This window comes from Amblyomma mixtum, chromosome 2, assembly GCF_055824585.1.
Source record: "Amblyomma mixtum isolate Tamu chromosome 2, ASM5582458v1, whole genome shotgun sequence".
NCBI lineage: Eukaryota > Metazoa > Arthropoda > Arachnida > Ixodida > Ixodidae > Amblyomma > Amblyomma mixtum.
In genome coordinates, this window is record NC_143013.1 from 147,859,121 (window position 1) to 147,883,502 (window position 24,382).

General features: G+C 43.5%; 1 protein-coding gene across 2 annotated transcripts in view; it reads left to right on the forward strand.

Annotated features, from left to right (window-relative positions):
- LOC149361210 (uncharacterized) overlaps positions 1-24,382 on the forward strand; it is a 117,551-nt gene that overhangs the window by 42,449 nt on the left and 50,720 nt on the right. For both annotated transcript variants that reach the window (XM_089572624.1, XM_089572625.1), the window contains exons 10-17: positions 2,821-2,968; positions 4,413-4,468; positions 5,967-6,097; positions 11,517-11,623; positions 12,451-12,489; positions 14,869-14,984; positions 15,060-15,130; positions 15,210-15,274. In XM_089572624.1, the coding sequence (XP_089428750.1) occupies positions 2,821-2,968; positions 4,413-4,468; positions 5,967-6,097; positions 11,517-11,623; positions 12,451-12,489; positions 14,869-14,984; positions 15,060-15,130; positions 15,210-15,274 (733 nt within the window). The remainder of the gene's footprint in view (positions 1-2,820; positions 2,969-4,412; positions 4,469-5,966; positions 6,098-11,516; positions 11,624-12,450; positions 12,490-14,868; positions 14,985-15,059; positions 15,131-15,209; positions 15,275-24,382) is intronic.

The following is a 24,382-nucleotide window of genomic DNA, read 5'->3' on the forward strand; positions in this document are numbered from 1 at the left end:
AATAAAATGCTTTTGAACTTTTAAATTTTGTGACCTTAAGATCAGACTGCTAAACAGCCTTTCTGTCATGAAAAACAAAAGAAACAATCATTGTCGCATGAGTGGTTTTCCTTAGTAAAGTATACCGTGGGAGCTTTTGTTTCGTAGGAAGAATGTCAAAATTTTCGGCTAACAAGTTAAGTGCAACCGAAAATGATGATCATTGAGACGCACAGGAAAAAACAATTTTTTTTTTTTGTTGAAAGACATGCACTATAAAAAGCAGGTGGCAGCAGTGCATATCAGCCGCAGTAAAGGTCCCACAGCCTGTAAAAGCCATAAAAAAGCAACATGTTTTTCAAGAAGCAGCAGGGTCATCGCAAATCTGCCGAAGTTCAGTTCTGTAGCAGGAATGATGGTTCATAGCCGTTTGCCACTGAATAGGTGAGTGACTGAATAGATGAGGCAAAACTGTTGTGGGCGTTGTTCGCTGGACGGAGTAAACGGGAGCTCTCTTTCCAAGAAACGCTTGGCTGGAGGTCTGCTGTCGATACGTTGGTGCCAACATTCAAGACACGGGGGCATCGCTATTCCAAGAGAACAGAGAAGTCGATTTTGTTCTGGTGCCATTAACTATTTCTAATGAAAAGACCAATCGCGAGGTCAAAAATAATTTTAAATTGATAGTTCTGATCCCTGCAGATGCAAAGTCAAACCCCGTTGCCGTGTGTAAGAAATTGGAATTCGCTTCTTTTACAAGGTGTTGAGCTCTCTGGGAAGTGTGAGAAAATTCGTCTACTGCACAGAAAACTATTTGAAAGCGAGCACTCATGGATGGCGCCGGTGTGAACTACATCCAGGTGGCCCCATTTGCGCGTGCGAAGTCGCAGGTGTCTACTTTGTCACCATCTCTTGCATGCGCCTGTCGCTAACAAGAACACGGCGTATATGCGCTTTGAGCTGGTGGCTTGTTTTAGAACATCGCGGCTCAGAATTGGCGACAGATTGACAGGTACGCGTCGGCAGAGCGTGCTAGTGAAGATGGCGAATAGCAAAAAATTTCAGCGACTCGCAAAAAATGATGGCTTTTAATTTCATTATAACTGGGTGGGAATAGTAAAAATTTTTTCTAAGTCAGCGCCTTTAAAACGCGTCCACCTACTACATGTTACGAGTCATTTCGATAGAAAGCGTTTTTTCGAAAATAAGATACTTCATTGAGACTAGCGGGCGGATAGGCAGCGTTTTCTCCTTGGATGTGAAGTATCTCTGGTACTGCATATTCCATGAGCAACTACTGTCAGCTGTAAATCTCGCACTTGAAGGAACTAGGGGATGTCCTTTCATAACGCAGCTCGAGTTTCAATGGGGAATCTGGTACCATTATTCAGTTATATCTTAATTCAAGACTTGCACAATTGGGAGCGGGTTATACATTCAAAAAAAGCTCGTATGTTTTGCTTTAGTCTGTCACGCCGACATTAAGCAAAAATTTTCTTCCAGCTGTAATAGAAATGTGAGCCAGAGTTTTTATAAAACAAAATATGTAAACGTTTTCAGGTTCTGAACTATTTTTATAACATGTTTTAAACGAAGGGAGCTGTTTGGCTTTCTCGGGAAGAGCTTTAGAGGATTAAAGATGCTTTAAATACAGGAACAGTTTGAAGTTCACCTGTGAACTATCCAAAAGGGATTAATTGGAATGCTTTTAGGCTTGGAACTCTCCATTGCAAAGGACATATTTTTCTCGAACTCTCGCTCCTCTGCTCAGAAGAATATTATACCCTACCATTCAGCTCACTCAACCACAGTGAAACCAGCCATTGCCACATTACGTTTGGAAGCCGCCATAATAAAGTCATGTTGTATAGTAGATATGTAAAGAACCTTTGATTCTCTAATTGCAACCAGTAATGGCAGACTCTCCTCAGTGTTTCTTGTCAGCAAATCCTGAGAGGCTGGTTCAATAATTAAAAGGGAAAAGAGGAATCACACCCGGCATTTTATTGAAAAACTCAAACAAGAAGTTGTCCCCCACTCCCTCCCTGTTGCACACACTCCAAAAAAGGTGGCACCTAAGTTCCACGCTCCGGTTGCTTTTACTCCCCTCAAGAAGTTTACATCGGTCAGATGGGGTGGGCTTTGAATGAGTTCAGCATCATATCTACATTTTCTATGTAAAGAATGTGAAGACCACCTGTGGAAATCAATTTTCCAGAAAACTCCTGGATAGAAGCCGTAACCTTGTTGCCCATGAACTAACAGAAGCTTTCTTCATCCAAAAAAGGGAGCTCGGCTTGGAAAAAAGGGCGCCGGTGTCTTTTGCATTAGCGTAAACTTCGACTTTTTAGAATTTGTTTTTTTGAGAAATCTCCACTTACGCTTTGCCACCTGCTCATAACTCACAAGTTTAATTCGCAGAGCAATAGCTGAAATTTTTATGCCGTTTTATGTTTTTACATTACGTTTTCATGCACCTTATTTCACTGCTTCTCCTTAGGCTGCCTCTTTGAGCCTCTCACCCAGTCAAATATAATTCTTTTTTATAGCATTGCGGTTTACACCACCTCTGGCGTTTACTACACCAGACAAGCATTGTCACTGTATGGACGCATATATTGGACGTCTCTCCAAAAAACAAAACTTGTCACTATTGTACTTGCTGTGTCTGTCACTTGCGATAATCATCTGCTCCGCTAAACTTATTACCCGAAAAAGCAGGAAGTTTACTTGTCAATATTTAAATTGCAGTTTTCTAGGAGAAGCACTCTAAAAGTTTTGAGGCTCCATGCTGCGGTTTTCGCTCGCTTTTCTGAACTGGCGAATATTTTCTTTCAACAGATGCAGCTGTCCTCGCGGTGAATGTAAAGAGCCGTCTGCCTTCCTTAAGTTTGAAAGGAAATGACGGCTCAAGCCAGGTGGAACTTACAGCGATCGATGTAGAATGCGACAACACCAAAGGCTCGGGTTTTGTTATGTCCGAGTGGACGTAAGTATAAACCCGTAGGACTTAGTCCATCTATCCCAATTACTAAACATCTTTCTATAGGCAGTGCTCGCAAAATCACTCGCAAAGACGAAACATCAAGTGTCAGTAATTGCAAGCATGGCCAGGCATATTACTTTCATTAACAAGCATGTATAGTAATAAGGGTCATATACTCCTAAGATAGTATACAAGAGCTACGCGAAATAAACAAATTGTTATACGTTTTCCCGAAAGCTGTTTAACGAGTGTATTTTAAAAGCGGTTGAGAGGGAGGTATTTGTTCCTTACAAATGGGATTAGCCTTGCGCTATACCTACCGGAAATTGCTCCTGCTTGGCGACACAATTTCCAGCGAAGAGTTTGTGGTACAGTACTAAGACCCAGCCAACCACAAAATCAGCCACAAAAGACAAACTGTCGCTGTAACCATTTCCGTCCAGTTCAGTGTCCTGGAGAAAATGTAGGGGAAGGCCGGACGTCTCACTTTTAATGAACAGGCACCCACGATGGCAAATAATGTCGTACAGAGATCCATGCGGCACCCTTGCCTTCTTGCGGGAGGCGACAAAGCCCGCGGTTCCACGCCGTAACTGTGGGTAACCCATGACGTTGTGTTCTCACTCACCGCAAACATCACAAGATGAACACAACGGAGGCGATGTTCTCCTGGCTTGTACATCCACACTGGAGTACGACCTGAACTGATGCGCGTGTGGTGCAGTAGGGTGACTCGAGCTTTGATCAGCCTTCTGGTCACACAGGGTTCGTTGGGCGAGCATCACAGGGATTTAAAATTGTTTACGACTGCCTCTTTGAAAAATCTCTCACAATCTTGCAAGACTTTTCTCGATGGCTGAGCAGACAGCATACTTGTGCAGTTGTTAGAGAACTCTTTTTCATAACGTAATATTGCGGAGTAATTATATACCTCACCTCCTCAAAGCAGTGTTCTGCACGTTGTGTTGAGATATATGTGCGACTGACAAGAGCAGCATAAAAAAATGTCCTGAATACCAATGTTCTCACATCGTTTGGGTAACTCTTTCAAGAGACAAAATTTGTATAATATACTTGGCGTCTTGTATGGGCGTTGAATTATGCTCAAACTCTTGATATCTGCTTTCGGCGACACAGACTCACAGTATTAATGCGCCGTAGTATTCTCACCCCAAAGGCTAAAGAAGTGATATTGACACTGAATTGGAAGGTTTCGTGAGGGTTTCTGGTATACCAAGCGCGTATGTTTTGAAGAAAAGTACTTTAAAAGAGAAAAAATATATTTGGTATTCAGCCGATAATGGCGGATTAGGCAGTGCAGAAAAATTAATAGCGTCATGGGTGGGGTTACGAGAGCCCAGTAGGGCCTTCACATAGCCGTACAATCCAAGTTCCTTAGATAGATGTTCCTTATTCCCTGTTTGATTTCATGTTCGTTTGGTTGCAGGCAAAGGCCCCCAACAACACTCGTCTCTGGCAAATTTAAGCATAAAATTGTTAAAGGTAAGCAGTTCAACTCTTTCAGCCTCTCCAAGTTCTGATGCTACATTTAAGATGTTACATTTAAACCTACTGGCCAGGTACGTGTCAGAAAATTATATGGAATGTGGGCCTTTAAATGCACAGAAATCCTGCACTCGAATAGACCTAAACTCCGGTGCCAGCAAGGTTGTCTGCTGAGCTGGTAGGTATAGCATATCGTATTCTGAAGTCCCAGGTAACGACGACGCACCAAAGAACAGGACAGGACACGCCTTATTAGCGTTGCTCAGTGCCAGCCCATGCACTAAGTGAAAAATACCCCCCATTATTTATTCCACAAAAAATAACAACTTCCTAAGTGACACCGAACAAATTTTATTTAGAGGTGTATTAAGCGGCCACTGAGCGCTGTGATTTGCACACCTCTCATATTTTCTGATGTGGACTTCAAACTCCACCAAGATACGTCGCTCGCGTTTAGGTATAGTTGTCCACATCAAAAACCTCTCCAATGAAGCTGTTGTTTGCATATTTCAGTTTGGCTACTAAAGTCGTTGTTCTTGGAGAAGTCATAATACCCGCGGGATGCTTCCTTTCGCAGTTCGCGAAGTACAAGTATCTTGTGGGGTTCACAGTAGCCATTTTGACTTTGGTGAACGTATGAACCTTGATTAAGGCCACTAGTGGCCAGCATAATAGATTGAACAGAACAGAAGCTTTGCGAAATTTATTTTCACGTTAGAGATGCAGTTTCGGCTAGTGCCAGTGCCGTTTCCGGTGTTCCGTGCGCATTTACATGAATGCACCGGCAAATGGAACTTTAGGCTATTAGGATACGCTGAATAAGCCATTTAGTTACAAGGCCTCCGTAAGCATTTTCAGGAGACTTTGTTGACTTAGCTCTCCTCTTCTTAAAAAAAATCATACCAGGTGGCAACACAACTGTCTTTCGTTAAGCTTCATTAACTTAAGGGCTAAATGACAAAAAGAACGTCAACCAGCTTCTGACGCATACCAGTTGCAGCATATATAAGTTCTTTTAAGGCATAAGGTCATGAGCAAAAGCAGCTGTGCCCAGCACGGAACCACGTAAGTGTAGCCGGTGGTGGCGGTCTTCGCTTTTAAGAGCACACGGGGCTATTTTGAGTTAGAAAAAAAAACTGTCTGCCATCAGTCGTGCAAGGTGGACCTTAGCAGCTTTAAAACAGCTCTTGAGGCTTGAAATACACGGTTGCGACAGTTCTGTGGAGTCGTTTGCACCTGGTCATGAGTGTAATTAAATATGCTTCTTAGTATTTGCCACCACCTTATGAACTCCAGGCATGTGCTTTCGAGAAAGGGCTTGAAGACTCTTTCTTTAGGATGCTTTCCCACATTACTGCCAGATCGCCTCAGGTTTACAAGTCCGTTCGCAATATTGTTAAAATTCTCGCGATCACGCCTAAAAAGCACCCAGGGTGTTCCCAGCATTTCTCCCAGTAATGAGATTTAGACTCTAATTATGGGACGTCATCCACAGATACAGACATCCCCGTGGTGGCACCGCTAGTGTCGGATATCCACGACGTGTGCAGCAAGGTCCCGGAGCTCACCGGCGGAAAAGGATCTTCGCTTGCCGTCTTGCAGGCCATCGCCACTGAGCTCGGCACGGTGAGTAAAGCACCGCTGCTAAAGCATGAATACTTTCTTGGTTTTGATTAAATGAAAACTTTTTTATACAACCCGCATATTACCAGTCTAGCTTATGACTTCTTTGAAATAGCCGATTTCTGAAACAAAATCGCCAGTTCAGTAGCGACCTCTATCAAGCGTCCAATATACTATGCGCTGTTTCATTCCCAACTTTAAATGGTATTTTTCTGAGGCGTGTGAAAACGCGTACAAATGTTTGCAGGCTCATTGTCGCACAAAAAAGGGTGCTAAGAGCAAGTGAGGGTTATTACGGAAAGTCACAAAATCTGGAAAGTAAAAACAGCGCTAAATTCTACCAAACCACACAGAAAGACGGACAGGACGGACGCTGTCCGTCTTTCTGTGTGGTTTGTGTAGAAATTGGCGCTGTTTTTACTTTCCTGAACACAATGTCGCACCAACTAGCCCAGCAAAAGGTACTGTTATCACAAAGGCTGCCTACTGTACCATTATTCCATTCACATACACACGCGCACCCACCAAGCACTCACTACAGAGCATGCTTAAAGCAAATCAAGATTATTACAGTACATTCACCCTCACAGATTACATGGCTCAATTCTCGGTAACAACCCTGCAAGATATGGCCTTCGTATTCACAGAAACACTGCCGTAATAGTTCGCACAAGCTGTGGCAAATAAATACTAATTTATTAAGTTCTCTGCGTTATTGCGAGGTTCAATGTGGATATTCACTTCTCCATCAGCAAAACTACATACGAACACAGCGTTGAAGACTACCTATGTGTGAATAAGATTGAATTTTGTTGTATCTAAAGCGTCAAGCTCTATGCTCAATATTCTACTTTCGTGATTAACTATGCGATTGACAACCGGGCACCGACCGCGAATGTTACAATGACGATGCCTCTACACAGAATTGTAACGATTTGATTGATTTCATTTTCGCTGTATACTTGTACGTTCTTCTAGCTTTTGTTTGCGTAGGATGACTGTGACGTATGTATGTTTTAAATAGTGTTGGGGTGTATATTTTTTCCTCACAAATTATGCCACACGACTGCTCTGTCAAATTGGGTTGGGTGCCTAGGCCTCGTCAGGTTTCTTAGCCTTTTGCTTCCGCTGCTTCTGTCTGTAAACGAAAAAAAAAATTATAAGATGCTGAACACATAGCGCGGGGTGTGATAGCGAAGCCCCCAACCATATTTTCCAATGTAATGATAATTTTCTTACGGGAAAAAGTTCTCTGCCCTTGTTTTCTATCTACATAATGTACAAAAAAAATTTGTGGAGAGTGGTCGTTGGGGTCTATCATGGCTACAGAGGAGCAGAAAGGACAAAATAAAGAAGGCAAAACACAGCTACGGCAGCTACGGTAAACGTAGTATTCCGTTCATTGGAGTTTTCTGCATGCGTGTAAGGTGTCAGCGATTTGACTTCAATCAGTACTGCTTTTGAAGCCCTAACCTCACGACCGAGTGGATGGTACGCTTTCATATTATTTTTCCCTTCCCGTACAATTCAATACATTTTATTGTTCCCTAAAGCCTAATATACCTGACCCGTAAGTTCCAGAAAGCCTTGAGCAGAGATAATTTCAGTGTTCTACTAAGCAAGTTTTTTTCTGAGCAGAAACGTATCCCTTTATAACCTGTCTCACAAAAACCGTCGTGGTGGCTCGGTGTTTATCGCCTTCGGCTGCCGGTCTCAAGACAGGCGGATCGAATCCCGAAGGTTGCGGCAGCTTTCTGATGAAGGTGAAATGCGAAAATTCTCGTGCGCTGCGCGTGTAAGTCCATGTCAAAGTACGTCAAGTAGTAGAAACTAATCCGAAGCCTTCCACTACAGTGTCTCACGTACGCAATGCGCAGCATTGGGACTTTAATGCGGCAAGCCAGCAGTGGTGGCTTTCACAGCAAGTACGGGAGAGATTTACTCAGGAGATGGGCGCCCAGACATGCCTCATACATGAACTAAAAAAGAAAACTTGTGCCCCTAGGGCTTGTTGGTCATGAAAAGAAATGCGCTTGTTACAAGGCGATTACAACGCACTGCAAAATAGTAATGTGACTTATGGTTGCATCCATTAGTGAGAATTCGATGGATGAAGGTAAAAAAATGTGGCAGTCCACTTGGCGAAGATCTCAACCCTTCGCACAGACGCCGGTTACGGGGCGACAAGAACCACATACTCAATATTATTGAGCTGATTTCTCAGTATAGCATAAGAAAACTTCTATATTCAACAATACATTCAATTAAATAAGTATAGTAATGACTACAGTAGACAAGAATATTTAGTTATACTGCGTGCATTGCAGGCGATGTGCATCAAAGTGCGGCTAAGCATCAAAGATCAAATTGAGGCTGGAAAGAACATTGCAGAACAACAAAGGATCTATTATTAATGACCCAATGAATCACAAAACTTCGGAGAGAACAAATAGCAAATTTAGTGAAGGTAGCGACGGCTTCAATAAGCATATTTTGTAAACTGGTAGTTGTGAACTGCCCCTTTCATGGCCATAGTTAGTTCTTATGATGGGTAAAATCGCCAATGGTTGGTGCGGATGGGTCAAACCAGACTGATGCAAATGAGGCAGAGGGGGAATGCTATATGTTTGTAATTTTTCACCCAATTTATAAAACCCCAACGGTCTATCAGCATGAAGTTTTTGGCATGCTGACGATGCCGATGTTAATTATCAGATTCTAGATTGTGTTTCTGCTGGGTACTGTAAGTGACAATCTCAAGGATTGTTTTTGATGAAGAGATATCTTTTTTAAGTTAGAATGCCCTTCTATTGCCCACAATACCCAATCGAAAAACACAGCAGAAAAATTGCTGTCGTCCCAAAAAATCTTTTTCAGTGCTTTTGAATAAAAACTACTAGCAAAACAAAACTTCCTATAGTTACTACAAAAAAGTACTGAAGAAAAGACTACAGAGCTAAAAAGCAATACTGCAAAACAAGAGAAGATTCTGTCGTTAGAACAGAACTGCGCAAAATTTTATGCATTTTGGACAGAGTTCTGCCATATTTTTTGTCCTGGTAGTGTACAGTCAATTAGGAGAGGGCAGAATAAAATGTAACATAAGGCAATTTTTACTTTCCTCTAAAATATTCCTTTGACTTTAAAGTAAACCTACAACCTGGATACTTTCAGCATGGCGTAAGTGTAATTACCATTACCGAGCCATTGGATTCTTTCTTGAATGGTTTGCTTTGGTTTGCGGAGGCTTACCGTCCCAAAGCAAATCAGTCTATGGGAACGCCGTAGTGAAGGTCTCTGCAAATATCGACCCGACCTCCTGGGGCTTTTTAACGAGCGCCTCAAGAATAACACCTCCATCGGAATTCGACTGCCACGGCCGGGATCGAACCCCGTCTTTTGGGTCTGCAGCCACGCACCACAACCACTCAGCCACAGCGGCGGCCTTTACTTGAATGCACACACTGAGTGATTTAATTGAGTTCACGGTTTCAACCACTTTTGTTTTCTTCAACAGGGTCAGTTCTGCGCTATAACTCTATTCTTTGGACGAAAAATTGCCGCTTTGTATTTCGTTACATTTAAAGAGAGAGGAGTTTCATTTTATCATTCTTTTAGATTGTTTATTATGCGATTAATGCGCATGCTTACATTGTTGCAGGTGACAGCATATACACGCACAGTAGAATCGTCTGCACAAATTATAGGGTGGGCTGAAGAGTCAAATGTAACGATACCATTGATGTAGACATTAAAAAGGAGGACCAAGGAGGGACACTGGGGTTATTTGAACATTTAAACCTTTAATCTGAAGCTTGTTTCGCAATGATACGCAAGATTTCAGGAGAGGGAAAGCTTGCCCACGTATGTCCTTTAATCCTAGTTTTCGAAAAGTGTGATGAAAATAATTCGGTCAAACGCGTTCGTAAGGACCACAAATATAGCTATTATTCACATTTTGCTTAAAGTGTTCAATAGATATTCATTATAGTGCAGAAGGGCAAACTGTGCTTATACTGGCTGCTGGAAGAGATATCACATTGTAGAAACTTCCATTCCTTTTATGCTTTTTCCACCTACTTTTAAAACACACAAGAAAAATCCTTAGTAACAATGTCCAGACAAACGTGACAAACATGAGATTGTGTATATTTCCACGGCAGAAACCTTAATATTTTTGCAGTAGGCAATTTTACGTAGAGAAAATATGACGCTTTTGTACTGAAATTTTTGCGCGCGTAATACCCGATGCCTACCGACGTTCACTCCATCAACTGAGGGGAATTACGCTCCAAGCAGTTCCGAGTAGTAAAAGTACAAGAGCATAATAGGTTCACGGAGATTTTGGAGGTCCTGACAGCGTTGACTGCAGTGTATTGTTGATTAAAGATGTGGCCAATAGGAACTGCAGATACCGTACATGAAATTAAAACCGAGTGATGTGGGGTGTCTGTCAAGAAAATCAGCGTTAGCTTCAGTCCAGCCTAATAAATACAGAAGGGCCACGACAGAAAACATGCCATCATCTCAAAATATTCGCTTGCTGGTATGAAGCGGATTTTGTAGACTTGCAAACTGCGGGAAAAGGACAAGGCTAAAGGAGGACACACACAAAGAGTACAAACTGCCAGCACACTTTTGGTACAGATGAGCTTGGCGCCTGATAGCCTTAAAAGCTCAAGTGCACACTAATCCCAGCACAACACAACTTCTGGTATAGAGTGGGCATATTAAAAAAAGTCTTACTGCGAAATCAAAGAAAATTACCTGAATAATAAAAACAAAGCATGCAGAGAACATTTGCTTCTCATGGGCCTTAGTGAGTACCCTCGGGAACGCTACAAACATGGCTTGCTCGCATATAAAGATAATTTCATGTCACTCTTTTTAGTCACCATTAAAGAGCGGACATACAGGACATGAAAAAATTCAAGAGAGCATGAGTAGTGCCTGATTTATTCTCACACGAAAACCTTGTCCTGTATACGTCACAACGATGCATCCTTGAACCTACATGCTCACACTATCCCACCGTCGCTTATGAATACTTCAGCATCGACTACCTATTTACATTCCCGGTCGGGCTGCCACTATGTGCTCATTAAAGCTTATAAATTTCCTTGCAATGCAAAACATCTTCGAATTTCCGTTTCTCCTCTCATTGTTGACTAAAAATCATTTTCGTAGATCACACTGATGTTTGCATTGCCATAATTTGCAACCGACTATCATGCTACCCGGGGCACTTCTCTAACAAATATATGCTGATGTTCATCATGCCTAATCTGGTCAGAAAATGTAAGACCCACTCAAGTTTCTAGCTATCATTAAATTTCAGAAATGCATTGTTGCATGCCAACTCCTCCTTAATGTGAATGCAATACTATATCAGTGAATCTTCTTTCTTTGCGTGCGCATCTAGTTTTCAGTTCCACGTGGATTTGTGGTCACGACGAAGTCCTATGAACTCCTAGCCTCAAGGAATGAGTTCACGGAACTCCTTCAGGAGATTGAAAACTCAAGAATTCGGTAACTCTCTTACTTTATTACCCAAAATGATGATGCAAAATGAGTTTGTAGATGGTGGCGGTGGTGATGTAAATTTACAGAAGGGATTAGCCTTACGGTGGCCTGTCGGCAGTTGCTCCGCCTTAGTCCCTGATTTAAGTGACTGCGTCTCTGCTACTGTTCAGCAGCAGTGGTGTGGTCACGCGAACCGGAGTACAAATGTTTAGGCCCACGATACGCATACATAATAATAATAATAATAATAATAATAATAATAATAATAATAATAATAATAATAATAATAATAATAATAATAATAATAATAATAATAATAATAATAGAGATTTATTTATCACAACGATGAAAAGGGCCGAGGAAAAAGCCAGCAAGGCTTGACGAGCCCTCGGCCCCTACATATACAAAGGCATCAGGGGAACAAAGAATACATATTGTACAACAGTATCACAATAACAGAAATAGTACTACAAACTTTTGATTTGATCGATTCCCTGCTAAATGTGCCATTTTACTGCTTAATCAGAATGAAAGCGCAATAACGAGAAGGGATTCCTTTGAGGAATTTAATATTATAGCGCACTCCACACTCTCCATAGGTTAAATTTGAGTACTGCTAGTTTTGTTCCTTTTTCGAACTTCTTCGTACTCATCACATGAAATGCACGGGTATGTAGCACAGGATGTCTACTTAAACAATACAGTAACTGCAAAAGATCGGCAGTGAGAGCAAGAGAAAGGGGAGCGCGAATTAAACGTCGTTCTTTATTAGAAAATGCTACCATTCAGAAGTACGCGAGCGAAGAGTGTGTTACGTTGCGGTGTCTTTGCAGGAGTGGCAGTGCATCTATGCTGAAAGAAGTTTGCAGCCGGTGAGTACACTTGTGCTACAATGACTCCAAAGGGACATGATTTTTCAAAATATTCATCATTTTATCACATACTCATTATCCACGAAAGCATGAATACAGGTCAATAACTCGCCAATATGCCCAGCTTCCGGGAATGCGTTTCGATGCATTTAAATAAAAGTTTAAACTGATCCATGTTTGCAATGAAACGAGTCGTTTAATCAAAATTTGATCTATTTTGCGTAAGATTTTCTAGCGGCTTATATTTCTTGCAGTCAGCTTCTAAGCTCTCTTATACCATCAGCAATCCCGCAGATATTGACTACGTATTGCGTGCGAAGACAGCACTCCCAGGTTAACGTTTCGCTGTAATGCTCATCCAAACGAAGAATATATGTGATTTTTTTTTAAATTTCGAAACATGCAAGCTTTCCGGGATCGTTTTTCTTAGCCGGCAGCAATCACTGATCCAATCAGTGTGAAAAAATTCTTTTGTTCTCTGAGTATTGCACACTCAAAAACGAACCCAGATACAGGTTTCTGTAAATTTACTTGTATTCATGGAAACAACAGTTTGATTTTTTGAGTTAACTGAGGAAAATTCATCCATCGTTCACCGCTCCGCGTGGTTACTGTAGACCTATGTATGGATCTAGGGGGTCTCCGAAACGCCTCCTGTCCGAACTGGTAAAAAGTGGTTGCGCTGTCGCTTGCACCGGGCAAGCACCAGGTGCGCAAACAGCTCAGCGAGCAGTATGACGACGCCCTAGGAGCCCTTGTTGGAATATCCTGAAAGTAGGGCTAATGTACACCATTCAGATGAGAACACACAACCTTAGCATATGCATTAAACTCATGCAAATTCATATAGGCTTCAGTGTAAATTTACGGGCCGTGTCCTGGAATCAGCAGGGAAATTCATTCAGGCAGTACACCCGGCGCATTCACGCTGAATGTGGACTGTGTAGTGTTATCAAGCTCGTGTGATGGAGTTTTATCAAGCACGCATGCTGATGTATAGCCTGAGCAAGAGGGTTTCCACGTGTTGCACTCTGACGACACTTCATGAGCAGTCATGTGACCTTACCGGCTTCGTTACAAAGCCAGTAACACCAAGCAATGAAGGCTTATTCTTTGTTCTGCCACTACCCGCCGGCTATGTTCTGCTATTTCGCAGTGATCACTCTAGACTTAACGGCTCAGGTAGAACGCCTTACTGTAGTTAACATTTCCAAATAGGCCGAATGAAATATGCGGACACACGCGCTCTTTACGCTACACTTTAATGGCACTTTTCTTATAGTAAGCGGTCGTCATGCATGAAAAATTGTCAGTACCTGTTCGCTAAAAGTGTCGGTGATTACCTTCATAATGGCTGGTTCTCAGCAGGACAAAAAAACCATCCGTCAGTGCATCCTCGTTGTTGATTATAGCTCAGTATGAATTTCTTTAAAAAAAAAACAGTCGAGGAAGTTCGCTATCCTTGCAGCCAATGAATTCATACCGCATAAAAATGAGCAAAATACAAGGTACTTAAATTGATTTTGTTGCGAAGAAGTGTATCAGACGATTAATGAGGATGGCCACAATCTTTACTGAAACGTAGCTGCTTCCTAGGCCAGCATTGTTGTTGTTCTCTGTTGAATTGCCACATACCCACAGTGTGGGATTGACCACGGTGCCTTACACAGTCACCTCTTTATTGTCTATCGCAGCGGTATACGCTATACGAAGGGGGTAAACATCAGCATCATCTATTTCATCTTTCAGCCAAGTTTCAGTGATTACTACAATATGCGGATTATAATCTAAGATTAGGGCTTCTAGTTGATCGCTTTTATTTACTATAGCACGGGCATTAAGGTTCAGCAGGCGTAGGTTCTTATCGTTGGGCGGCTGGCGTCACTCCATGCCTGAACTCGACTGACGACTGGACTAGCGACTGGACAGTTCAACTCTTGCACATGTGGCGCCGTCACACGCATAAATTCTACTATCCACTTTCAATTTATCGTTTATCAGGGAGACCTTCTTTCCTTCTAGTTTCTCGTGCTCAGCACTAGCCCAAACACGCTTTCTTTTGCGGAGCGTCTCCCGCGAATAACCGTTCTGAACCGTTATGTCCGTTCTTTTAAGTTTGAAAGCGTTTTTCATAATTTCCTGTTTTTCGTTGCAGTTCTGGAAGAATACTATGACCGGCCTATGATCGGCTTATCAACAACTCATTATTCTCTTTTGTAGATATGGAAATGAGATAAGACACACGACTTTTTGCATTGGAACGCCATAGCACACAGTACCTTTCCTTTAATAGAATAGAAATGTTACTTAAATTGCTAGTAGCGAAAGATTTCTGAGTTCTAGTTTGTTCATAAGTGGCTCTCATATAATCACGCACAGGGTGGTAACTGCAATAGAAGACCTCGAAATGCCAGAAGAAGTGCAAAGAGCGATCACTGAGAAGCTAGCCAAGTTTCCCGGGGGCACACGGTTTGCCGTGAGGTCGTCAGCGTTGGGTGAGTCTAACACTGAAGGCTGCTAATGCAATATCAGCCTAAAATCAAAGCACTCCTATCTTCTGTTCACTACAGGGGAAGACTCGGAGGATATGTCAGCAGCCGGCCAAATGACAACACTGCTTGGGCTTGAGGGCCAGCAGAAGGTGACAAAAAAAGCGATATCTTTTATTCCTGTAATTTGGCAGTGAACGCTTATGATCCTTGCATTTCTTTATTTTGAAGGTTCTGCGTGGAGTGGTCAAGTGTTGGGCCTCTCAGTTCAGTTTCACAAATGTCAATTACAAAAGGTAAGTGCCCACTCCTAAACACACTCAGCAGATAAACTTAAGCATTATCTACAGTAGCATGAAGTCACTGATGTACATGCGGTACCTCATGGCCCTACACTACTGCATTACAGAAAGCAAGTAATGCACTGAATTGACATAGGCTTCGAAATTAGGCTTCTTCGCCAACATTTAAGCCTCTGCTCGATGTAAAATTAAAATATCCTTATATTCACGTTAGTGCATGCGGCCGAGCTGCTTCGTTTCTTTCTCACAAGTCACCCATGCTTACCATGTCAGGTCCCAGGTTAATAGAGGTCGCCACCCTTTCTCTTTAAAGAAAACGCAATAAGAAACTCGGTATCTTACGCCCAGTCACCGCAACATGAAAATGATGACTGAATGAAAAAAACGGCAATCTTTATTTTTCCGCTAAGCAAATTCATAGCCTGAGATACCTGGGACGTGATACATAAGTCTATCGGAAAGGTCAAGAGTGCGAACGAGCACACACATCTGTACGAATTACCGTCGAACATCCTTTTGCCGTCCATAACCTGTATAACTTCAGACTAAAAGTTGTACTTGATGTAGAGCTGATTTCGGTGTTGTCAACGGCTCGGTGTTTACTGCAATAATTGCACGATGTGCGCAATCCTGAACTGTCAATGTGGCGTCTTTTTAGATCAAAAAATTAAACTGTCCTGTTGCGCCGTCGGCCAGTCGGATTGCTATTTAGTACAGTGCGGGAGTGGGGGCTGCCCAGATTTTACCTTTTTTGGTGATGCAGCGAATTCGGACATGGTTATTGTAGTTCATGCAGCAAACTGCCTAATGAATATGAAGTAAATTGCACTCAGAGTGTAGTCACGTATTCGCCGTACAGGAGGCCCAAAAGAGGGAAACATACTGAACAGTAAGAACGAGGGGGATATAAGAGAGGACACACGACAGGCCTAACCTTCCATGAAACTTTCATCACAGGAACAGGTGCACATCTTTGCGGTTCAAGATTGTGAAAAAGAAGGAAATAATGAAACGTCACAAACACACAGATAAGAATGCGACTCTACGTGCCGCCTACTCCAAGATTGCAGCTCCTCTTGCGGTTACCCTTATGAAAAGCAGACTCGTGCGCTCAGTACCCGTAAACGTTACCTCGGAAGCTTCAACAGCTTATCTAGTTGACTGATCGTTGGGATAAGAGTTTGAAAGCAGGTCCTTTTCAACGCATCGACAAATTCGACTGCAGCTCTCTTTAGCCTGATATTCTTTCAAGCGAATATTTAAAAATCGGACGGTTGGGTCGATGTAGATCTTTTCAAATGGTAACGGTACCTTGTAAACTGCAAAAAGAGGCGTAGACTTCCGTTTGGTTAGTGGTGCAGTTGGGCTTGTGCTTTTTTATTGAGCAGCTGGTCGTCTACAAACTCACAGCTTTTTAGAAACCGAAAACGCCACACTGTCGTATGTGCTCGCTGCATTACCTATTTAAAATTGTGCGAAATTGTATGCAAGTTGGCAATTGCAGCCATCTGTGCCTTTCCTTCTTCCTCGTGAAAACCGCTAGCACATGTGCTTACGCAGACTTTATTTTCTTCTACGCAAGTTCCAGGCTTCCAACGATATGTGCGGCTTATATTGCCGTGTAAGCTCTACCATATCATCCTTCCCTTGGTTTCACAGCTAAATTTCAGACACAGCGCAGACGGTAGCATCCAAGATCATTGTTACTTTGGTGAGAATAAACTGGCACTGACAACGCGAAAAACTTCAAAATCATCATTACACTTGGCAGTCTTTTATTCAAAAGGACCGCAGCACATTTTTAGCATAGAGAGAGAGAGAGAGAGAGAGAGAGAGAGAGAGGAAACTTTTATTTAAAATGAGGAAGGTTGCTCGAGCAACTTGGGTGGCACCCCTAGTCCAAGGCGCCACTGGCTTTCGCTGACTGACGGACTTGCTGAACCAACTTAAGTTGCTGATCCAGGGTCTCGCTGGTCAGGGCCACCTCCCACTGCTCATATGTCGGGTTGGATACAGTTAAGTGTTTTGGTTTCGTTGTGCATTCCCACGATATGTGGTAGAGCGTAGGGCAAGCTCCACACCAAGGGCATGTATTCTGATATTGAGTGGGGCTAATCTTGTGTAGGATGAACAAGTTAGGGAAAGTGTTGGTCTGAATTTTCCTCCAGTCTATGGCTGCGGAGGAGTCTAGTTTTATGTGAGGGGGTGGGTATTTTCTGCGCTCCAGCCGAATGTATTCTAATCTGTCACCATAGGTGCTAGGCATGGGCGTGGGGTAGGGATGAGGATCCGCCCGGTGGGTTAAATCTCGGGCTAGATCGTTGGCTACCTCATTTCCAGCTAGTCCTTCGTGACCAGGTGTCCATGTTAGTCTGTGTGTTTGGCTGAGATTGCCAAGTAGCTGTGTTGCTCTTGAGGGAAGCCTGCCATTAAGAAAGTCTCGGCAGGCTTTTTGCGAGTCTGTTATAACGTGGGAGGACTCTCCTCTTTGGTCTTTATGTTTGATGGCGATAGCTATTGCCAGAGCCTCTGCAGAGGAGGGGTTTTCAGCATAGATAGAAGCTTGGAGAGCCGGTTTTAGTTGGTGGTCAATCGCAGCGACTGAGAACTTTCCCGGCGTGGGGTAGGCCCCAATGTCTATGTAAACGGCTTTACGGTCGTTTTCTAGGTGTTTCTGAAGTGCATTTGCTCGCGCTTGTCGTCTGCCTTGCTGATGAGCATGATGCATATTTATTTATTTATTTATTTATACACAATACCCCTAAAGGCCCTCGAGAGGGTATTACATAGGGGGGGGGGGCACAAGCAATTGAACAGAATAAAAAACAAAAAACAAAAACCACAAATATAAAACAAACAACAAAAGCACAAATAAGACACTTTGGATGACATAAGTAAGCAAAATAATCAATCAAAAGCACGAATAAGACACTTTGCATGACATATAAGTAAGCAAAAGAATCAAAAGAATGGCAGCGCGGCAAAGAACGAAGATTATTGCAGTATTAAAATCATACAAACAGAACACTAATACAATGAATCTTTTTAGTAAGAAACCCTGCAAAAAAAAGGAAGCCATGAACAAATAAAATAACAATGTATGCGAAGAGTTAAGCAGTAGTTATTGAAGATATAAGTTTAAAATATTTATCAGGATCAGTGGTGGTTGCGATATGTGAAGGCAGAGTGTTCCAGTCAGATATTGTGCGTGGTAAGAATGAATGCGCATAGATAAATGTTCTGCACGTGAAACGTCTAACTTTAAAAGGATGATCGCGGCGGTCAAAAATTGAAGGAGGCAAAGAAAAAAAGTCGTTATGAAGTGATGGATGATGATAAAGTTTATGAAAAAGTGATAGTCGTGCAATTTTACGGCGGAGACATAAATCCTGGAGACCTGCGCGTTTCTTTAGGGCTGTGACGCTGGTGTTACGTGAATAATCGGAGTAAATAAAACGAACGGCGCGGTTCTGCAATGATTCAATGTTATTTATTAGGTAAGATTGGTAAGGGTCCCAAATAGCCGAGGCATATTCAATTTTAGGTCGAATTAGAGTGGTATAGGCATGAGCACGGAGGTGAGGAGGAGCATGCTTTAGGTTATGTTTTAAGAGACCTAATGACCGATTAGCAGATGCAAGCATAATGTTAATATGGTGGTTCCATGTTAAGTCTGAATGAAGATGAAGTCCTAAGTACTTATACGTGGTGACTAGCTCGAGTGAGCTATTATTTAAGGAGTATGCTGTTTGAATTCGAGACATTCGGTTAGTAAAAGACATCAATTTAGTTTTTGAATGATTAAGTTGCATAAGCCAGGTTGAGCACCATGCTGTTACTGAATCCAGGTCAGATTGAAGGGATTGGCAATCAGTGTTAGAATAAATTTTGCGATAAATTACACAATCATCGGCAAAAAGTCTGATATGGGAAGAAATGGAATCCGGTAAATCGTTGATAAAAATTAGGAAAAGTAAGGGGCCAAGCACACTTCCTTGTGGGACGCCAGAGTATACTTGGCTCAAAGACGAATTGTGGTTATTGACAGTAGTAAATTGAGACCTGGAAAAGAGAAAATCTTTAACCCATGCAATGACAAGAGGGTGAATATTAAGCAGTGCTAGTTTCATTAATAACCGGTTGTGAGGTACTCTGTCGAAAGCTTTAGAAAAATCAAGAAATATGGAGTCTACTTGAATGCCAGCATCAATCGATGAATGTATGTCTTGAATGAATCCGGCAAGTTGCGTTTCGCATGAGTAGCCTTTGCGGAACCCATGTTGATATTTAAAGATAATGTTATGTTCTTCAAGATAGTTAATTACCTGCGAGTGAATTACGTGTTCAAGAAGTTTGCAAACAGTGCTAGTTAATGAAATGGGTCGGTAATTTAGTGGTGAGGAACGATCGCCAGACTTGAAAATTGGCACAACTTTAGCTAGGCGCCAGTCCAGCGGAATCACGCCTGATGATAGAGATTGTGAAAAAATAGCGGACAAGATGCGATGAATACCATCAGATGAATTTTTGAGTATTTTGTTATTAAAGCCAAGGTGATCTGATGCTGATGTTGTTTTAAGCTTCCCTAGTAAGGATAAGATACCGGTCTCACTGATAAATATTTCGGACATTGATGTATTAGAAGTGCTGACAGAAATAGGAGGTAGAGGGAGATCTTCACGGGTAAAAACGGATGTGAATGCGTTATTGAAAAGTTCGGCGCATTCGGCCACTGGAACACTGCTGCCTTCCGCGTTGGTAAGAGTAATGTCAGGATGATTAGCGGGGTTTATTATCTGCCAGAACTTCCGTGGATTGTTTGTTAGCATTGCCGGTAGATCGTGTGTGAAGAAGTGCCTACGTGCAGATATCAACTCAGACTGATATTCCTTATCACATATTTTGTACCGTTGCCAAGATTCGGAGTGTCTGTTCTTGTCGGCTTGTCTGTAAAGGCGCTTTTTCTTGTTATTAAGGCGACGTAGATGCCTATTAAACCAAGGCGCTGTGTTAGTGCAAGGGATACTGATGACGGGTATGAATCTGTCAATGAGAGTAACAAGTTTCACGCTGAACAGGTTCCAGTTCGTTTCCACGGAGCGTGACGAAAAATCGTGAAGGAAATGATCAGCAAAGACTGACAACTGAGCGTTTATTTCGCCGAAGTTTGCTCGGTTGTAGCACCTTATTTGTTTAGTACGGGTTACCTTTTTATGGGGCACAAAATTCAGGTTACCCGTGATTATGGAATGATCGGAAAGGCCTTCTAAGAGCGCAATGTTGGAGCAAAGGTAAGGATCACTTGTCAAGATAAGATCGAGAATATTGGCTGTAGTGGCGGAACGACGCGTAGGTTCAGAAATAAGTTGTTGCAAAGAGAAATCGAGACAGGACTGGAGGAAAGCCTGAGCTTCGGGATCATTGGCAGGAGCTGTTAATGACGACCAGTTAATAGCCGGAAAGTTAAAGTCACCAAGTAAAAGTAAGCTTGAATTCGGGAAACGACAAGTAAGATCGCTTAGTAAATTAGAAAACTGACTTGCGAATGAAGAATTCATGTCCGGAGGGCGGTAAATGACGCCAATGATGGCGACCGTGGGACCACAACTCAACCGAACCCATACCGATTCTATGTACGACATGACCTCGATAGGCACAGCAGTGAGCACTTTATTGACAGCCAGAAGGACACCGTGGGATTGGACTAACGGCGATCTTTTCTCGGGTTTGGAGTGGAAGAGAGGTTTTACTGCCTCTTGTCTCCAGCCCGGCCATGTCCCTAATTTAGTCAGGATCGTCCTTCCCGCATTGGTTGTCAGAAGGCGTTCTTTTTGGCTTTCCAATAGGGCTTCTTGGAGCTCGGTAAAAGTGTTGTGCAGACCAAGCTCTAGGAGTCGTTCTGTAGAAGTGGCTATTGGAAGATTGAGGGCAGTTTTGTAAGCCCCTCTTATGATTGTATCGATAGCTCTGGTTTCCACAGTGCCCAGTTTTTGGTAAGGGAGGCCGTGTGTTATCCTGCTCAGAACTAGGGCCTGGACGAGTCTAAGGGTGTCCTCTTCTCTCATACCCTTGCGGTGCCAGGTAATGCGGCGGATCATTCTTGAGATTTGATTAACTGTTGTTTTGATGGTTCTGATCATGTGGTCGGATCTGAGGTTACTTTGAAGCCAGAGCCCCAGTATCCGTATCTTGTCCACTTCATTAAAGGGGTGGAGACACCAAATTTTGAAGCTATAAAAAGCCTGCTATGGGATTCCTATGTATGCAAGGGCAGTCACTGCCAGGTGTTGGACGCAACAAACGTTTAAAAAATATTTTAATTCGGTTCCAAAGATTACCTAAATGCTCACTCTCACGACCTAGACCCATTCGCTAGCGCCATCAACCATGACGTCACAAGGGGTGTAGAAAAATAAAGTTTTAGTGACGTCATACCAAAATACAGTGACGTACGATGAGCGGGGCACAGCCGCGTGAGCGCAGTCGACGCACCAGCGAGCCGCGTTTGCTGCTAACCGCCACTCGCTCGGTTTGCGGCGCGCCGTTGCGAACAGCGTCGCAACGTCCGACTGCAGCTCGTTGCCTGCGTCCGGCCTGCTAGATGTCAACGGCAGGCCGCTCGCGGCAACAACGACGGGAAGCGGCAGCCAATGCGAGCGCGGAGAGCGGCAGCGTCATGATGACATAGGGCGCACTCCTTGGAGCCGGGCGGCCTGCGCCAGTCTTCGTGCCGAACGCCGGCATCTGAAGAACGCGATAGTATTGTTTGTTCACGTTCATAGCAAACCCTGGGATATATGAATATCAAAAATGCATCGTTTGTGACGATCGTTGGCAAATACCGAGTTCCTGGTAGAAGTGATGACTGCGATGCAAGCAAATTTCATCCCATAGCCGGTTTTGTGCTGCTGCTACCTGGTGCGGTTCGCCTGCCGTCTGCTAGCTCTGTTGCTGAAGACGTCGTGGAAATCGAGCATATCTTTTATTATGGGACGAGTTCACAGTAAAGGGGTGCCGAGCGGAGCACGTTTCTGAGCGCTGGCCAGTCCCGAAGCTCCCTCAGCAGCGGAGTCGATATCGAAAGCAGCTAGGCCTAGCGACGACTAGGGCAGTCTGGGACCAGCGCGCAGGTCGTCGGCCGGCGTTGCCGCAGGCAGTGTCGCTGCCGAAAGATCCACTTTTAGCACAGATGCATGCTGTCGTATCTCGAATCTAGAAAGCATCCTTTCTGGTGGCATGGCTGTTTTGTATTTTCTTGTGCGAACGTGAAGTACGCCGAGTCTGCCGGCCGGTAGGTCAGCCTGGATACCGTCTGCCGACGTCATAAGAGCGAGCTAAAGAGTGTTCTTGACGTAAATAATAAACCATGGGACAAGAAATGTGAAAAAAGTGTCATTTTTGAGGATCGCTGACCAATACTGAGCTGCTAGTAGAGGTAACAACTGTGATATGAGCAAATTTCTCACAACCGCGCCTAGCAGCTGCCGCTGGCGCGACGTCGGGGTCCGGCTCGCCTGGCGCCCGCTAGCTTCGCTGCCGAAGGCGTCGAGGAGATTGACCATACTATTATTTTATTGTGAGATGATTCTGTTAACACTACAGCTATTTGTGAAAAGTAGGCCTTTATTATAGCGCAGGCGACTTCCGAAGCGCCAGCCGCTTGCTAAACAGGCTATAGGCCTAGCGACGACCACGGCAGCCAGGCAGCAGCAGAGCTCGTCGCCCGGAGCGCCCGCGAGCGGTGCCGTTGCCGAAAGCTCCCAACATAAGCAGACATGCTTTGTCGCTGCTCGAGTATAGCTGGCAGTTCTGATAACAAGGCGATCTTGTCTTTTCTTGTGATATTTGTACACCATCCCAAGCAGCGCTCAGGTACTGCTGCACGGCAGCGAAGTGTGACACCGGTTGTGGGCGCAGCTTGGGTAGAGCGGCGCAGCGATGCTTACTGGCATTTTGCAAAGTGTTTCGCATCCTCACGCGAACCCGCGAAGGCAATATTAGCGTGCGAACAAAAAAAAAGTCGATGTCCTCACTCGTTGGAATCAGATCTGTCAGAATCCGAGCTGCTGGGACTAGACGTGCAGTTGTTTGTTTTCATATGCGCTGGTCAGCACGTGTGTGGGAAAGCAGACGATGCAGCAGTAGGTGCGTCACAACTTTTGTGGGCCCACGTGACCAAGCGAAGCAGTTGATCTTCCCCCTCTGTGACGTCACTGTACAACTCGGCGTTCCGAAACTGAAACCGAAAATCGTTCACCTAAAAATGCTATAATAAATTATTCACTGTGAATATATGAATCTTTGAGTGTGTATCATGCTTCCTGGAGCCATAAGAAACGTTTGCAACTAAGAACGCGCGAACCACAAATTTGGTGTCTCCACCCCTTTAATCTTGCGTCCTCCCAGGAAAAGCTCAACTTCTCCTGGGGATGTGTAAGGGAGTTTGTGGAGTCTAATGACCTCAGACTTTTCCGGGGCACACTCCAAACCACTTTCCGCAGCAAATTCTTCAACCCTGTGTATGGCTTCTTGTAGGGCTTCTTCTTTTTGGGCTAAGGAGCCGTGTGTGGCCCATAGAGTTATATCATCGGCATAGACCGTGTAGCCTATGTCGGGCTGCGTTTGAAGCTTTCTTGCTAGCTTTAGCATGGCAATATTGAAGAGGAGGGGGGATATTATAGCCCCTTGAGGAGTACCCTTGTTAGGCATGGGGAAGGGATGAGAACGGACTTCACCAATGCCTATGGTGGCGGTTCTGTTGGAGAGGAAAGCCTTGATGTAGTTAAATATCCTCTCTCCACAGTTTAGACCACTCAGCTCCTCTAGGATAGCCTGATGGGAGACGTTGTCAAAGGCTCCTTTTAAATCCAGGGCTAAAAGAAGGTTTTCTCCGTGGGTGGGTATTGTATTAATCACTTCTTCGCTAATCCTTAGGAAGGCATCTTGTGTACAGAGACCTTTTCGGAATCCCACCATAGTGTAGGGGTAAAAGTTCAATTGCAACGCTTTGGATTCGAACGAGCTGCGACATTTGACGTTTTTTTTTGTGTATTTCTTGTTGATAAAATTAGGCCGATTTTGAAACTGTCCAGTAGGTCTGTG